At 37.1% G+C, this 19,194-nt stretch overlaps 1 protein-coding gene across 1 annotated transcript in view; it reads right to left on the bottom strand.

Moving 5' to 3' along the window:
- ptgir (prostaglandin I2 receptor) overlaps positions 1-9,198 on the bottom strand; it is a 33,813-nt gene extending 24,615 nt beyond the window's left edge. Inside the window, exon 1 of the mRNA XM_048160966.1 lies at positions 8,374-9,198. Coding sequence (XP_048016923.1) covers positions 8,374-9,198 — 825 coding nt within the window. The remainder of the gene's footprint in view (positions 1-8,373) is intronic.
- Between the last annotated feature and the right edge of the window lie 9,996 nt (positions 9,199-19,194).

Below are 19,194 nucleotides of genomic sequence, written 5' to 3'. Positions count from 1 at the left end.
TCAATCATCAGCATGTGTGGCATAATGATAATTACCACACAAAAAAAAGGCTTATCCCTCATTTCCTTGAATTCTAGGTTACAGTGGTTACAAAGAAAGTGAATGTGGGGCCAATTTTTGGAGAAATGTGAAGTGTATAAATTTAATGAATAAAAAAAAAACTTTGTTTTAATTATTCATCCTTTTACTCAATTATTCAGTTAAAAATATGTGTATGGGTCAATGACATGACGTGCCATTTCTTTTGTCCAAAGGCCTTAATAACAAAGATATGACATCCAAAGTATGTAAGGTAGTACAACTAGATCTCTTTTATTGAATTCAAAAGGTTTTAATTATATTTTGCTACATATAAAGGTATTTTAAAGATTTTGAAGTGTCAAAAGGTCATTCGGTTTAACCGTCCAAAGGCAAATACAGCCATTTCATTTGTGATTAAAATATCTTTAAATGTAAAAAATTGATTTTTTTTTTATTCTAGCATGATTTAATAACATCATATATTAACATAGTGCAAAATGGCATTAAAAATATGTGTAGAAGTTGTTGCTTTGTTATAAGAAAAAAATGAATTGCATTGATGTCATTTGGAGTAACCATTATAAAGGGACCATTTTGGATCAAGTCATCATGTGACAGGATGTGACATCATTCAGACACCTGCAAAAGACCATATGGCCGTGAAGCAAAGTAACTAACTCTCTTTTAACTATTTGAAAAATTCATGTTTTCACTCACTAATACGCATGTCCTGAAACATCAGGTCATTCGGTACAACCGCTATAAAACATGGAAAATGTTGTAATATTTTAAAAACTTGTACTAAATATAAAATGTTTGATTGTCCGTTTGCTAGCTACCTAGATATCAGCCAGTTAGCATTATTTGAAAATATTGTCATTCGTTATAACCAAAAGTGTCATTGGGTAAAACTGAAATTTTAGTTAAACCGAATGACTTTTTTGAAGGCACATTTTGTCCATCTTGTAAAAAATGACAAAAGCAGTGTTAATTGATTATAAAAACCACATAATCTCATTGTTAACACTTAATAAAACTTCAAAATTAATTATATCGTCATTATGTTCTCATCATTTTTACACTCACCTTAGGGTTTTAGGCAAAACGTGACACCTAAACCCTTATTGTAAATATTAGCAATAAACTTGGGATATTTTGTTAAGGTCAACATGACTTTTTGATGTCATGTTGACCTTAAAGGAATATTCCTAGTTCAACAGAAGTTAAGGCACTTGAGGCATAATGTAGATTAATCACAAAAAAAATAATTCCCACTTGTCCCTATTTTCTTTAAAACAGGGTTACAGTAGCTGTTTCCATCCACATTTTTTTTTTTTTTGCAAATTTTGGGATATTGCATGAAAAACGCTGGATGGAAATGGCAAAATGTGCATAAGTAGAATGTGCAAGTAAGTGCTCAATTGAGGCAGATCATATCTGATAACATGACGAGGAAATTATGATGGAAACACATTTACTGAATATATTCCTCGATGTGCAACTCACACGACTGCCTCAACAGAGGTTGTAAATGGATATCTAAACTAACCAGCAGACCGAAATTGCACGGCATCTCAAATATTGTTTTAGTCATTCTGAAATGCCTGAGCCAAAGTCTGTCATCAAAAATGATTTGGTATAATGACCTTCCAGAATGCAAGATAACATGACAGCGTTTGTAAATGCGTTTCTTCTGCGCACTTTAAGTAATTTATTATGTAGAAAAAAAGAACCACAGTGACTTCCCAGGTTGCAGCACCTTCCATTTTTATTATTGATACTTTGCGCCAGTTTCCCTGTTAAAGGCATGGGATAGACTCTGCTTTATCCACAAATGTTTTTTGCAATATTTTAAAAATTTCTGCATAAGATAAATTTGCAACTTTGGATGGAAACATAGCAAGTGAGGTACTTACAATGGAAGGGAATGTGTTCATTATAAGTGTGTCATTGTAAGCCAAAAGAGGGAGCAGTGGAAATTAATTTTTGCGGTGATCAACATTATGCCTCAAGTGCTGTCGATTGAGCTTAACCTGCATTGAACCAGGAATGTTTCTTTAAGGTCAACAAGACATCAAAATTGATTCTATTTACTTTCTTAAAGGGACAGTTCACCCAAAAATGAAAATTCTGTCATCATTTACTCACCCATTAAGTTTTTTCAAACCTGTATACATTTCTTTCTTCTGCTAAACACAAAAGAAGATATTTTGAAGAATGTTAATAACCGAACAGTTGATGTCCCCCATTGACTTCCATAGTATTTTTTTCTCCATACTATGGAAATCAATGGGAACCAGTAACTGTTTGGTTACCCATGTTCTTCAAAATATAGCAGAAGAAAGAAATTCATACAGGTTTGGAACAACTTGAGGGTGAGTAAATGATGAAAGAATTTCCATTTTTGGGTGAACTGTCCCTTTAAAATATCAAACATATAAGTTTATTGACAAGCCAACTTGTGTCCTACCCAAAAACGGCCATAATACGCTTGCAGACACATTCTTGATCGGTACACAGTTCAAGAAAGATAGATTAAGCACATGGCCTAATATTTAATAAAATCAAAGTAGATTCTTTTCTCATAAAAGGAATGGAAATTAAAGGCACTCTGTATAATAAAACATACAATTATTTCAGCCAGAGCTGAAGTTTCAGGCCTCTGCCTGGGGGTTAAAACTTATTAGATGAAGGTCAAACAGAGAACTCAAACAAACGCAGTTGGTCTGTTTAACTTTATGATATTTCTGCACACAATAAGACTAATGAGACGCACAATAACGCAATAAGACTGATGACTGCAATAGCCTAAACCTTATAAACAGGTGGCAGATTACATTTACACTGAATTAACAGTGCTGAAATATGGCGAGCAAATGCAATTCAAGGTTAACGTCTACTGTATCTCTATTGAGCAAACACTTACGCCTGACAGCAGTCGTACAATAAATTAAATTCAGATGACAGAGTGATTAAAGGTAGCATGTCATTTCCTGCTCCATGTGGTGTGATAGATATCAGCGACTTTGGCAAATACCCAATGCCATGACTAGGTTTTTGTTAAAGCTCTCTCTTACAGGCACACTTGGGTGTTTCTTCTATTTTTAAACTCTTCTCAGCCTCAGTAGTTTAATTTATCCACTAACAATGTCTGAACGTTAATACATTTTTTGAAAGGTTTAAACATTAAAACAAACTTTATTTTATTTCGGAAAATGGCTGCTTTGATTTGCTAAGCCTAATTTCATATCTAAACTTTTATGTATTCTTCAAAATACACAAAAGTGCATATTTTTTTCATACATTTTGCATAAATTGTTGAAATGACAGCTTGATTCACAATCAAACACCCACATATGCAGTTTTACACATTCTGATAAATAATAATCCTAGAAATATGATCATATAGAAACTGGGCCTTGTGTTTTTCTCGGAGAAAAAACACGAACCATGTCTATTCCAATATTGTGACATAGTTCCTTCCTCCTCTACCTTCTTCTGCATATACAGCCTCTCTCTTATGACCAGCTGTACCCTGTGCCAGTTCAGAATGGAGACGTGCCTTACATGTTTAATGTTACAAAGGTAATAAATGACATTTGGGTGGGTGTAAATGCTCATGATTCTGAGTCTGTGTGTATGGAAAGAATATCACAATGGTTTGGTTATGTAAACTATTTGCTTTGGATAAAGTATCTAGTGTTTATTTCCAGGCGACAAACAGAGCATCTCATGGGACAAAGGGAATACCATTAGTGTCATCTGTCATCCTTTAATATATTGCAGAGATGGCATGCTGAAGTGTACAATACGGCTGGGAGGTCATGACAAATATGCATTAAAAAAAAATTAAAAATTAAAATAACAAGAGCGAGACAGATACAGAGAGATACAGATATATATATATGGGTCAATGATGTGACAGGTAATTTTTTTGTCCAAAGGCCTTAAAGGTGCCCTCGAATGAAAAATTGAATTTATCTTGGCATAGTCAAATAACAAGAGTTCAGTACATGGAAATGACATACAGTGAGTCTCAAACTCCATTGTTTCCTCCTTCTTATATAAATCTCATTTGTTTAAAAGACCTCCGAAGAACAGGCGAATCTCAACATAACACCGACTGTTACGTAACAGTCGGGGTGTCCGCCCCCAATATTTGCATATGCCAGCCCACGTTTCCAGCATTATAAAAGGCATTAGACAAGGGCAGCCAGTATTAACGTCTGGATCTGTGCGCAACCAAATCATCAGACTAGGTAAGCAAGCAAGAACAATAGTGAAAAATGGCAGATGGAGCAATAATAACTGACATGATCCATGATAACATGATATTTTTAGTGATATTTGTAAACTGTCTTTCTAAATGTTTCGTTAGCATGTTGCTAATGTACTGTTAAATGTGGTTAAAGTTACCATCGGTTATTACTGTATTCACGGAGACAAGAGAGCCGTCGTTATTTTCATTTTTAAACACTTGCAGTCTGTATAATTCATAAACACAACTTCATTCTTTATAAATCTCTCCAACAGTGTAGCATTAGCCGTTAGCCACAGAGCACTATCAAACTCATTCAAAATCAGAAGTAAACAATATAACAGTATACAATACTCACATAATCCGACGCATGCATGACGAACACTTTGTAAAGATCCATTTGAGGGTTATATTAGCTGTGTAAACTTTGTTAAGGCACTGTTCAAGGCAAGCGCGAGCTCTGTGGGTGTGGACCACGGGATTTAAAGGGGGCCGCAGCATAAAATCGGCGCGTTTATAATGATGCCCCAAAATAGGCAGTTAAAAAAATTAATAAAAAAAAAATCTATGGGGTATTTTGATCTGAAACTTCACAGACACATTCAGGGGGACACCTTAGACTTATTTTACATCTTTTAAAAACATAATCTAGGGCACCTTTAATAATAATAATAATAAAAAACAACAAAGATATGACATCCAAATATGTAAGGTAGTACAACTAAACATCTTTTATTGAATTCAAAAGGTTTTAATTATATTTTGCTACATATAAAGGTATTTTAAAGATTTTGAAGTGTCAAAAGGTCATTCGGTTTAACCGTCCAAAGGCCAATACAGCCACTTCATTTGTAATTAAAATATCTTAAAATGTAATAAATGTATATATTTTTATTCTGGCATGATTTTATAACATCATATATCAACATAGTGCAAAATGTTATTAAAATTATGTGTAGAAGTCGTTGCTTGTCTGGAAAAATTTCATTGATGTCATTCGGAGTAACCAATATAAAGGGACTATTTTGGATCAAGTCATGTGGTCAATATCATGTGACAGGATGTGACATCATTCAGACACCTGCACAGGACCACATGGTCAAGAAGCAAAGTAACTAACTCTTCATGTTTTCACTTGCTCATACGCATGTCCCGAAACATCAGGTCATTCGGTACAACCGCTATAAAACATGGAAAATGTTGTAATATTTTAAAAACTTGTACTAAATATAAAATGTTTGATTGTCCTTTTGCTAGCTAGCTAGATATCAGCCTATTAACATTGTTTGAAAATATAAAAAAAGCGTCATTTGGTAAAACCAAAATTTTGGTTAAACCGAATAACTTTTTTGGTGACACATTTTGTCCGTCTTGTAAAAAATGACAAAAGCAGTGTTAATTGATTATAAAAACCACATAATCTCATTGTTAACGCTTATTAAATCTTCAAAATGAATTATATCTCCATTATGTTATTTTTACACATTTAAAAAACTTTATTTGTCAATGACCCATATATATATATATATAAAATCATATACCCTAACCCAAAATCTTCCATATCACTAATTAAAATACAAAAAATTAGGCAATTATTCTTAAAAAGACTTAGATCTACAATTTTACACTTGTTTAAGTGATTTTAGTACATATTTAGTACAAAACATGGAGGAAAAACAGTAGCAATCTATTTTAACCTGGTGGAGGAAAAACAAGACCAGTCTAATCCAGTCTTCCAGGGTTGTCAAGTTTATAACGTGTGTCTAAATTAAAAACTAACAATGACAATATAGTAAAATAACACATCAACTGGCATTTGGGATCACAATCCAAAAATAATAGCCTTTGTTATGTAACAAACGTCCCAGCACGTACACGCCCAGTGAACACAACACACAACTCAAAGACTACAACTGCACCTCACCTACAGCTCACTGAATGGGTTGAAGAAGGTAAATATGTGCTACTTTTCACCAAAGCTGGCTGATTTGTAAAATGCAGACTTCTTGTTTAGTCAATCATGTAAATAATCTCGGAAGTATGTGTTAGCAGGAGGCAATTTAAAGGCGAATTATTTGTTTTAACTGATCTTAGACTAAACAACTGTGAATAATTTGCCACCAAATTGCAAAGACAATCTCCATGACCTTTTAAAGTAGAATCATTTGTTTTAAGAGCAATTACAATGCAAGCAGGGCTATTTCCAGTCTATCGCATCTGTTTAAAAGGATGACAAGGGTTGGGAAAGAGCACAAAAATCCAGCTAGACCTGCAGGAATTCCATGTTGGTCCAGGCTGGTTTGTGCTGTTTTGAGCTGATTCCAGCATTGAAATACTTTATTGTGGATTTTTCATCAGGGGAAACAGTCACCAGACATCATTTTCAATGAGATTTTCAGCGCCACATGTGACATAGTTAGATTGTGGGTGATGCCACAAAAGTTGAGCAAAGCTGAATTTTAATGTAAATTTTATGCAAATGAGCAGCAACATAAGACACTGACTAGACTACCAATGTGATTCCCCCGTCTGGTGGCAGATTAGTAACACCAACTAGAAGCCAACAGCAGAGCGACTCACTGAAAGGTCACTGAAAACGGTTTTGAAAACAAAAGCTAACAAAAACAGTTGTTAAGAAAAGAAAATGCATCACATTTTCTGTGATGAGTATTAGAATACAGTTACATCATGAACACAGTTTGTGCATGGTAACAGTTTTTAGATATTGGGTATGCGTTGGACTTTTACAGGCATTGGACTTTTATTCTTATAACAAGTGCTTATTCTGAGTACGCACCTGTTTTGTAGTGAAGGGCACTCATGATGCTTTGAGACATTTACAAACCTTTTGTTTTTAATTCGCAGTTTTTTCGAAACTAGCAAGTCACATGATTTCAGCAGACAAGGAATTGAACTGGTTCGAAGATTTGTTTTGAACCATTTCAAAAATTCCTGGTCCTGGAGGGCTACCATCCTGGAAAATTTAGTTCCACCCCTAATCAAACACACCTGCCTGTACTTCTCAAGCATCCTGAAGACTTCGGTTAGAGATTTCAGGTGTGTTTGATTAGGGATGGATCCCTCAGTGGGCCTCCAGGAGCAAAGTTGACATCCCCCGAGTTTTGAAAAGCTCTGTTTCTCTCATCGCTACTGTTTTGTTTCACCATTCTATTGTTTTTTGACATCAGGAAAAAGGAGCTTCAATATTCAATCCCAAAAGCTTTATGGCACAATACTACTGGCCTGGCATAGCTATATGAGATAGGTAAAGCCTCACAGGACAGAGAGGTTTCCTAAAACACTTACATGCACTTGTATGGACAATTATACTAAAAATCAGGACTCTTGGAAATCACTTGACCAATCAATTACAGGACCGGAACTAACTGTTGTAAAATATTATCAATATTGATTCTGATCCTCATCTTAAAGAGTTAGTTCACCCAAAAATTAAATTTCTGTCATTAAGTACTCACCTTTATGTCGTCCCACACCCATAAGACCTTCGTTCATCTTCAGAACACAAATTAAGATATTTTTGATGAAATCCGAGAGGTATCTGAACCACGTCATTGCACCTTTCAAAGCCCAGAAAGGTAAGACGTTGATAAAATAGTCCACGCGAGAATACTTTTTATGTGCAAAAACAAAACAAAAATAACGACTTTATTCACCAATTTCTTCTCTTCCCTGTCATTCTCCTATGCAGTTTACGTTGTAGACACTTCCAGGTTCAACTTCCAGGTTCTTCCCTGTCTAATGATGTTTTGTTTTTGTGCACAAAAAGTATTCTCTCGCTTCATAACATTAAGGTTGAACCACTGTAGTTACATGGACTATTTTAACAATATCTTTACTACTTTTCTGGACCTTGAAAGGTGCAATGATGTTACTGACTATGTGTGGTTCAGATACCTCTCGGATTTGATCAAAAATATCTTAATTTGTGTTCTGAAGATGAATGAAGGTCTTACTGGTGTGGAACGACATGAGGGTGAGTAATTAATGACAGAATTTTCATTTTTTGGTGGACTAGCCATTTAAGAAAACCATTTCAGAGTGATACAAAACAATAGAAATTGTCTGGTACTCACAGTCAGAGGCAAGGAGCAAATGACGAAGATGAAGGTCATGCAGGCCAGAAGCAGTAAATGGTCCATTTCCTCCTCTCCCTGTCCAAACCAGGTGCTCAGCCTCCTCTTGCGTCCGGCCGACACCACCGAACCCCGACGCGTCAGCTGGCTCCGGTGCATGCGGCAGAGGCTGACGATGACCGAACCGTTGCACAAGAACACTACAGCGATGAGCAGTGCCATGAGGACGGAGTAGGACAGCGAAAAGGATAGTGTTCTCCTCTCCTCATCCTCACCTTCTCCCTCTGCCTCCATCTTGATAAAACACCACGTTCCTGGGCAGTACTGCTTGTGCCGCCCGTATCCGAAGAAAGGCAGCAAGCAGAATGCGAAGGTAAAGAGATAGATGAGGAAGAGGACGATCTTAGCGAAGCTGCGCCGTACGTGTTTGGAGTAGAAATACGGGTGACTGATGGCGAGGCACCGCTCCACTGCCATAGCACAGAGTATGAACATAGAGGCCAGGCCGAAGAACGTCATGGCGAAGGCGAAGAGGTTGCACAGCCGCTGATCTCCCGTCAGACCCACCAGGGATGTGTTCTTGGCATAGCTAACGAAAACCGGTGGACTGAGTAAACACGTTCCCAGCAGATCTGTCAGAGCCAGACCCGTCACGAGAATGCAGAAGACTGAGGACTTTGTTCGATGCTCCTTCTGGTGGACACCCAGGATAGCCAAAGCCATGAGGTTGCCAACCACCCCGGCGATGAACATCACAGTGCTCAGCACTGGATTCCCATTCACATCGATTTTGGTGATGTTCTCGCATGACTTGTTTGAAAGCATGTTCAGACTGAGCCCTGACACAAGGATCGGGCAATGGCAACTTTGTCTATCGTGAAAGACTTGCAGTTCCTTTTCTTTGAGGATCTGTAAAAATAGAAAGTCAGTACGTCTCATGCTAGATCCCACCCATAGTTGCTTAAGAACCCCATGAAATAGGCTGATAAGCTTTTTTTTTAACTCCTGTATTGATGTATTTCTTGCTGAAACAGGGCATTGTGACAGGCTATATCTAATGGTTTGTTGTTTTTAAATAGCCAGTAGGCTTTTGTTTATATCACAACCATGAATCATGGTTATCTGTCTGCTATTGATTGCTAGTGGCAGGTGGAGCGTGTTATTGGACAAAAAATTTGAATAAACCTCATAAAGTCATTTTAACAGTCATCTCATGCAAATGTCTGAGGAAAAAAAAATTTTTTTTCATTTAAACCTGGAAGTAAAAACATTATTTGGATTCTGTATTATTTCTAGATTACTAATAAAGATATGCAAATCTTTGATCTTAAACTCTGTCAAGTGTATTTGTTTCAACTGAAGATTCTCAAATCATGCAGGAGAACATGATCATCAGGTTTTATGCAAACGTGAAGTTGAAGAAAGAAGGACAAACCAAACACTAACAGCTCCTAAAATAACGTCAGTTTTTCAATGCAACTTTTCACTCAAACTGCTATGCCTACATGTGATTTCAGACTTTTTCTAAGTCTTACAGACCCAAATGAGTGCATTTGTGTCCAATTTATTAAGCGTTTGTCATGTTTTACGTATCGCAGTTTATTGTTCCTTTGATGGACAAGTGTATCACACTCAAATAATTTCACAACAACTAACTTGTCTTAAGCATCAATCTTAAATCACCGGTCAGTACGCACCTGTCCGCGGACTGTCCATCACTGCTGCGCGCGGCCATTCCCCCCAACCACTTCACTCGGTATATGTAGTATTTCTGTCACTCCGAACATACTATTTCAAAGCGACGTCGATATCTTCAGTAGACCTTTCTCTTTTAATTCATAAACGGTTAGTTATTAGTCTATCCGGTTCTGGCCAACCAGCGAAATTAACGCGCAAAATAATTACAGACTATAGTTCATTACGCCTGAAACCAAGAAAAACGTTGACTCTCTTCATTCCTCCCGCTCCTTGTGAAGGTTGACTAGTAAGACCATTTATACGACTTCCCTCCTGCTGTAGAGAAAGTAGCCGTGAGACAAAAATAGGAGGAGCATCTGACAGCTTCTCACTTTTATTCAGCGCGAGTTGATCTGCGTGACACATACATTGTTGACTAGACTAAACGTCATCGAATACAGTTTTTGGACAAATAAACTGAAACATTAGTCTAGAATTAATACAATTTAATTAATAAAATCTCTGTCTGTGTCATATGAGTTGCTATATCTTTCTCTGGAGAGTAAAAAAATGATTGATGTTTATTAGCATACTGGTTGTAGCCTACATATATGATTTTATCAAGATACTGAAGAATAAAAAGCTATTTGTGGTACTTTCCAAACTGCTTTAATAGACCTATGCTTGCTCTGATATGCAAAAAGAGATCCTCAGAAATAACTGTGGTCTGATTGCGGTCTGAAATAAAATGAACTATATCAAACTCACATACTTGCCATAATTGTCTGCATGTTCTACCATAAGCAGCATGCAGTTTGTATTATCATCCATTAATGCAAATGAGAACCACTCCCAATTCTGAAACTGTTTGGGTGCTTCTGTTGTGGCTTAGCAGTTATGTGTGTGTGTGTGAATATACTGGAGCCTGGGACATTTATTGCTGCTGTCCATCACCATGCATTATGAATATTTGAAAAGTACCCTGAAGCCATGAGAAATAACCACACAGCACTTTTGTACAGGAATCAGATAAAATTCTTTTCCTTCAGACTTAATGGCCTGTGTTATCAGTCCATCCCAAACACTTACATGTGTCTCTGTTTACAGTTTTCCTGAGAATATTGCTATCATGTTCTCTGGACTATGCTGATGTCGCCTTCAGATGCAAAGCAGGAAATTATCTCAGACAAAAATTTGTGTGCTAAAGTGTATTCATGCATTATCAGAAAAACAAATATTAGTTTCAGCATCCCATGTGAAAAGAAGTTTGCTTAATATTAAATATGCATAGTGTGCTTCAAATCTATATTTAGTATAGTCTATTTTTAAAAAAAATCTGTGCTTGCAGGTAATACTCCCTGGAGTTTTGTCTCCAAGAGTTTTCCATTGATGGGTCAGAAGGTTTAGACATTTTAGGAGGCGACTTGAATCGGTGCAGAATGTATTTCCCGAACGTCGTCGACTGCACCCTTGCCTCTCTGAGGCCCTGGCCCAAATGGCACCTTAAGGCAGAAACACACCAAGTCGACGCCGACGAACTAGTAGCGACGAAAGCAGACTGCGGGGTTGGCTCACGTCATCAGCGTCTAAGTCCAAAGTTGCCCTGACACCCCAAACCCACGCTTGACAGCCGACGGCCAAGTAGCACATCCGTTCTGCGCCTGCGTAAGATGAAATGCCTTTCCGTACCAGAAGGTGGCAGTAGCTGAACAGCCAATCAGAATGATCAAGATGGCCAGACAGACCGACGAGCTCCAACGCCGATTCAACATGTTGAAAAAAGCCGACGAGGACCAACTTCAGCCGACGGTGCAGAACACACTGAGAAAACCAAAAACTGCCTGACGGCCGACCACCGGCTTGGTGTGTTCCTGCCTTTAAACACTTGCGCTCTCCCTACGAGTCCGCACTTTCATGACGTAACGCCGCTATCTCGCTTCACTGCAGGCTCTGCAAAAGTGCGCATCAAGCGTGCATATCGACCGCAAAGGGAGTGCTCACGAGCACCCTTCTGAAACCTAAAATGAGAAATAGAACAGTCTCATGGACTTAACGGACATGAAGTGATGAAGTGTGAAGTGTGCTCTTTGGGACAGAGCCTGAATCTTCCCTCCACCGTTTCAACCACACAAGAACCTGAAAAGGGAATCCAAAGCATTTCAATCACCCCCTGGTGGCTGGCTGCAATATAGGTCCTAAACCCTGCCCTCTCCATGTAACCGAATGGGATGCGAGCCAAACTAAAAAATCCAATTACATTTCAAATCATTTTTCTCCAAAGATGGTTTCTGTCATTTTAGGTACTTCTCATCACGCAGAGATATGTTCAAGTAAGTTTTCCCAATAAGTTTGGTTTTATTTAGTTATTTGATGGTATAAAAACGGGGTGTAACGTCATGATTGACAGCTGTGCTTGCGATTGTGTCTGCGGGAAGCGGGAGTGTGGGCGGGACCTTAATACCATGGCTCCACCTCTGGAACACTACTACACAGACTCTTGCTCCTATCGGCACAATCGGCTACAACTGTTACTGGGATATTTTGGCTCGAGATGCGCTGTCCATCTTTTTTGTAGTCTATGGTCTCAACAGAGGTACCAAAGAGTCCAGAGGGCACCAGAGGATCAAAGAGGAAAGTTTTCTCCCTGTCCTTGATGTCCAACAGATTTAACCACAGATTCCTCTCCATGACCACCATCACCACCATTGAATGACCTATGACAGCGGACATCTTTTTGGTTGGATGGAGGGTTAAGTCTGTGGTGTGGGGCAGTTCTGCAACGCCTCAGGAGACAATCCCTGCCCTTGATCCAAGCCCCTGACCAGGTCAGCCTTGAATACTAATACCGCCATCACCAGCCTGACCTGCCGCCACATACGCCTACCAACAAACCGGGAGGTGGTCTGGCATGGCTTCTACAGCAAGACCTTCAATGAAGATACCTCACTCTGGGAGAGATAGCTAGTTAGCGTCTCTTCTACAGGGGCCATCTTCACATATCCCTGCTCACACAATCCCTCCACGTTCACATAATTTGAACGGTGAAAGGGAAATATACAAGCAGAATATGAAACTTCACACTAAGGTTGTGAAGTTCTGGAAGAAAGGGAGGGCTCATGGGTAAGGGACAATCTCTTGACCTGCCAGGAATTGCTCGACCAGTCTGCCATAAGCGACTTCCTGTTTCTCACATGGCACAAGGTCAGAGAATGCGGGCTTGACTCCCGTTGCATACAGACGGTTTTCAAGACGCTACTGTAAGATGCTGTGTAAACGGGATGCTTTGAGAAAGTGTGAACGTAGCTAGTGTCAAATTTCCACTTGGAAAGTGAACTTAAAGGATTAGTTCACTTTCCAATAAACGTTTCCTGATAATTTACTCACCCTCATGTCATCCAAGATGTTCATGTCTTTCTTTCTTTAGTTGAAAAGAAATTAAGGTTTTTGATGAAAACATTCCAGGATTATTCTCCTTATAGTGGACTTCAATGGCCTCCAGACGGTTGAAGGTCAAAATTACAGTTTCAGTGCAGCTTCAAAGGGCTTTAAACGATACCAGACGAGGAATAAGGGTCTTATCTAGAGAAACCATCGGTCATTTTAGGAAAAAAATGTAAATGTATATGCTTTATATAAACAAATGTTCACCTTTTAAGTGCTTCTGCCAAAACCACATTTCTGTATTCTCCAAAAAGTTTACGCTGTATGTCCTACGCCTTCTCTATTCAACTTACGGAAAAAACGAAACTGGCGCTGCGTTCGTTCTGTAAGTAGAATAGGGAAGCCGTAGGACATACAGCGTAAGCTTTTTGAAGAATACGGAAAGTGGAAGCATGTACAAGGCGATCATTTGTTTATAAGCATATACATTTACATTTTTTTTGAAAATGACCGATCATTTCGCTAGATAAGACCCTTATTCCTCATCTGGTATTGTTTAAAGCCCTTTGAAGCTGCACTGAAACTGTAATTTTGATCTTCAATCGTTTGGAGGCCATTGAAGTCCATTATATTTTTTCATCAAAAATCTTAATTTCTTTTCGACTGAAGAAAGAAAGACATCTCAGATGACATGGGGGTGAGTAAATTATCAGGAAAATTTTATTTGAAAGTGAACTAATCCTTTAAGTTCTAATATAGATTTAAACTATAGTACATTTTCATTCAATTGTAAATAACATGCAATCAAGTGTACGAAAATGCACTTTGTATAGTATATTCTTTTAAAGTATATTATTTCTGTAATATATACTCTTTAAAAGTACTAAAAATACATTATGCAAAGAATACACTGACTTCCTGATGAGCAATTTCTGAATTAATGTGGTGTGAAAAACAAAGGTGCAACCCACATGCAGGAGAAAAACAGAAATAATTGGTCATAGAGAGGACTCCTATGACTGTGTCAAGGCATATTATAGGTGTAAGCGATGGGTCAACAGTGTAAATATAGATGTAATTACTGAAATTAATTACGGCTGTAATTACATGCAGGTATTTCTTAAATATAAGTACAATGTAAAAACATGTATGTACATTCTAAGTGCTCTGTATCAAATGATTAATTAAAATTTTAGTACACAAAGACATTTAACATAAAGTGAATAAATCTGCTTAAATCTTGTTTTATCGTTACCTATATTTCAAATGTCTTCGAAAATAGGAACAGTTTACGACGTCTGTTCAAACACATCTGGTTAGATAAATCATAAGTGTCTATCAGCCTGAGTCACTTTCAGGTGCTGATTTCACATTGCCTTTTGCTCCATGTACCTCTCTTTTGTCTGTTTAAACCCGACAGACATGTGGCTGGAATTTTGTCTCGTCATACTCAAAACACTACTGTTCAGATGACTACTATTGCCAGACTGCTCTTAGCAAAGCACACACACATTTTGAGTGGTTATGAATGATCTCTGAGGAATCTGCAGTGAGTACACAATACATTAATCAAACACTTTTTAATGGGAAAGCATTAAAAGTTTTCAGGTGGAAAAAGGAATGATGATTAAGTCAGACAGACTGCATCATCGTCTTCCCTGCATTCACTTAGCTCACTCTACCAGAGCGTGCTTCATAAACTAAAACACTGTGGGCATTTTAAATAAACAGAAGAGCAGCAGTCAGCACATTGTGTCTCATGACTCTGAAAGCTCTGATATGATCCTGGGAATCATTAAATATTACAATAAATAATCTATTCATTCTTAAGTGTAGCCAAAACTGTTGCTCAAATTTAACTCCTCTTGGAGTTGTATCGATTCATATTTTTAATCTACCCAATGCCTGAACTTAAGTCAAGTCAAGTCACCTTTATTTATATAGCGCTTTTTACAATGTAGATTGTGTCAAAGCAGCTTTACATTGATAACTGATACATTATTTTGGCTGCACAGCAGCTCTTAAAGAATAGTGTCAATGCAGGCAGATCAAAGCACTGTTGAATATCGAATGTCAAGTCAAATGTCAAGTGTCCCCAACCAAGCAAGCCAAAGGCGACAGCGGCAAGGAACCCAAACTCCAACAGGTGACGTCAGGTGGCAAACAAGTGTTAAAATGGAGAAAAAAACCTTGGGAGTAACCAGCAGTAGTCTCCTCTGGCGAAGAGTGCTTTGTTAAGATTCAGGTTGCTATCATAAGTCCGATAGGATCGCAACATTCAAAGTATTTATATCAGTTCCATCCGGTTGAGGATCGTATTCATCACACCGGTATGGACGGTTTGTTGAGGAACTGTGGCACTGGCTGTCGTGTCGATGAGGCCTTCACAATGGATGATCTAGTTGACTCGATCTCTGCTGATACTTCAGGGCTGCGTTGTGGTTGTGTCAAGGCGCAGGTCCTTGGTCTCAGCCGGATACGGCCCGGATCCGGTTGACTACGGTAAACCTCGGGATAAACAGAAAGACTAATATTAGCGTAGATGCCATTCTTTTTCTGATGTAACGAGTACATCTGGTGTTTTAGGAAGTGTTCCCGGTTCAGGCTGACCTAATTTATGCAGCCTAATAATCCTTTAACGGATTTGAAAATATAAAACCACTATAGCAACTACCTTATTATCTATTGATAGGTAGTAAATTAGGAGTTTATTGAGGGAAAAGTCATAGTTAATAGTGAATATGTGTTCCCCATACTTAAGTATTACCGCATACATTATCATATAGCTCAGTGAATCTCAACCTTTTTTGAGTTATGGACCCCCGTCATATTATTAAGGACCCCAGAATAATATTGGCTCATTGGTATCATTAATGTCTTTGTGATGACCAAATGCAATCAAGTATAATTTACTACTACGTTCATTGACTTGTCCAATATTCAGCCATATCATCGGTTATATTATACATACAGTACAGTCCAAAAGTTTGGAACCACTAAGATTTTTAATGTTTTTAAAAGAAGTTTCGTCTGCTCACCAAGGCTACATTTATTTAATTAAAAATACAGTAAAAAACAGTAATATTGTGAAATATTATTACAATTTAAAATAACTGTGTACTATTTAAATATATTTGACAAAGTAATTTATTCCTGTGATGCAAAGCTGAATTTTCAGCATCGTTACTCCAGTCTTCAGTGTCACATGATCCTTCAGAAATCATTCTAATATGCTGATTTGCTGCTCAATAAACATTTATGATTATTTTCAATGTTGAAAACAGTTGTGTACTTTTTTTTTTCAGGATTCCTTGATGAATAGAAAGTTCAAAAGAACAGCATTTATCTGAAATACAAAGCTTCTGTAGCATTATACACTACCGTTCAAAAGTTTGGGGTCAGTAAGAATTTTTATTTTTATTTTTTGGAAAAGAAATTAAAGAAATGAATACTTTTATTCAGCAAGGATGCATTAAATCAATCAAAAGTGGCAGTAAAGACATTTATAATGTTACAAAAGATTAGATTTCAGATAAACACTGTTCTTTTGAACTTTCTATTCATCAAATAATCCTGAAAATTATATTTGTACACAAATATTTTGCACAATTGTACACATTAAATGTTTCTTGAGCAGCAGATCAGCATATTAGAATGATTTCTGAAGGATCATGTGACACTGAAGACTGGAGTAATGATGCTGAAAATTCAGCTTTGCCATCACAGGAATAAATTACTTTGTCAAATATATTCAAATAGAAAACAGTTATTTTAAATTGTAATAAAATTTCACAATATTACTGTTTTTTACTGTATTTTTAATTAAATAAATGTAGCCTTGGTGAGCAGACGAAACTTCTTTTAAAAACATTAAAAATCTTAGTGGTTCCAAACTTTTGGACTGTACTGTATATTATCTTCTTCTTTTATGGTAACATGTCAAATGTCAAAATATACAAATATTCATATTCAGATACTTTATAAGGACCCCCTGGCATTACATCAAGGACCACTAGGGGTCCGTGGACCCCTGGTTGAGAAACACTGCTAGCTGAATATTTTTTGTCATCACGATTTTTGTCACCTCTTCTCTCAAAGGATTGAATAAGATTCTGTCTGCACGTCACTGAAATAAATTAAAAGTAAATATTTTTGAGGCGACAGTTCCTTGGCTCTATATCTCAGTTCATAATAATCCAAACACTCTTTCTAATCTGAAGTTTAATCTCTTTAAACAGTATTGGAAAGTTTGGAGTAAACTGTGCATAAGAAATTCAATTGTCTCTCACTTCTTTCTTTCTTTCGTTTTTCCCATTTTTTTTTTTTATTTTTTTTTGTGAGGAATGTTAAATTTTTTAAAACCTGGCTTCCTTCAACAGCTCCTTCTGCTTAAAGACTGACAAACCAGATTCCAGATAACCACTAATAATACAGCCATGAACAGAATATCTGGAACCTCTTTATTAACCTTAATGCACAAAAATATGGTTTAATCTAGGACTTTCATCTCAGCACTTCTAAAAATGTGGGATTAGGCTGTCAGTCTCTTCATGGCTTCCCCCTAAAGCCTTTATGGAAATGCCTCTCTGTAGGCAGAATAGTAAGCTCAAAAGTGATTTGGCAAAGCGGATATGAATGAAAAAGAATCTCAGTGGGAAAAATTTATGACACTGTATTAGTAACTCACTGAAGGCAAAAATCACCCTTCAAGTGTCTCATAAAACTCTTGGCTTTGTTCAGACAGGCCTCCACTGCTTCTGTGCTTCATTTAGGCCATGCGGTGCAGATTAATGAAAGATTTCTTCAGCATGCAAACATTTACTTGCGTATCTTTTCTTTGGTACTGAGTATTAAATTTGCCGAGCCAGATGTTTTGGGTTTTTTTCTAAAAAAATGTGATTTAGAAAATCATGTCATCTGAATAAAAAATGAAAAATGGTTCTGTCATTAAAATTCCTCTGTGAACAAACACCATGATTTATTACTCTATTTTGCCTGAAATGAGTTCTTCTGAAAATGTGCATTATCTCATTCACTAAGCAGTTAACTCACTTTAAATCAGTGATTAAAAACAGATTTAGTATGTGAATCATAGATCAGTCTCATTGTTTGGACACATGTAGAGAGCCAACAAAAACCATCACTGACAATAAAACAACAATCCAGATTGCTAATTTTCTCATTCTATTATATGTGTCCAACTTTAAACACAGTTAATGGAAAGAATACAACAGGGATAAAAGTTTAAGTCATTACTCTTCCTTCTTAATAGCTTGTCATGCTGTTTGGCTCCATCTCGAAGACTGAATATATTTAGATGAAAAACCTAAAACAATGTTTAGATTAAAATGTAAAACTTCTATATTCAAAATGTCCATAGCTAAAAATTTGGTAGATATTATTTTTTACACTATTGTAGCACCATTGTCGCAACCACGCGAATTAGCAAATATTCGTTGGAACTATGGTTTCGGGAAACACCAACTACATCGTTCAACTATGGCCCTGTTTCCACCTGGTATTAAAGGATTAGTTTAATTTACTCAACCCCCATGTCATCCAAGATGTTCATGTCTTTCTTTCTTCAGTCGAAAAGAAATTAAGATTTTTGATAAAAAATATACAGTAGTGGATTTCAATGGCCTCCAGACGGTTGAAGGTCAAAATTACAGTTCCAGTGCAGCTTCAAAGGGCTTTAAACGATACCAGATGAGGAATAAGAGTCTTATCTAGCGTTTGTTTTCAAAAAAATACAACTGTGTA

Source organism: Megalobrama amblycephala, linkage group LG16 (assembly GCF_018812025.1).
Source record: "Megalobrama amblycephala isolate DHTTF-2021 linkage group LG16, ASM1881202v1, whole genome shotgun sequence".
In the NCBI taxonomy this organism is placed as follows: domain Eukaryota; kingdom Metazoa; phylum Chordata; class Actinopteri; order Cypriniformes; family Xenocyprididae; genus Megalobrama; species Megalobrama amblycephala.
The sequence above is the reverse complement of the archived record's forward strand: the minus strand, read 5'-3'. Positions and strand labels throughout refer to the sequence as shown.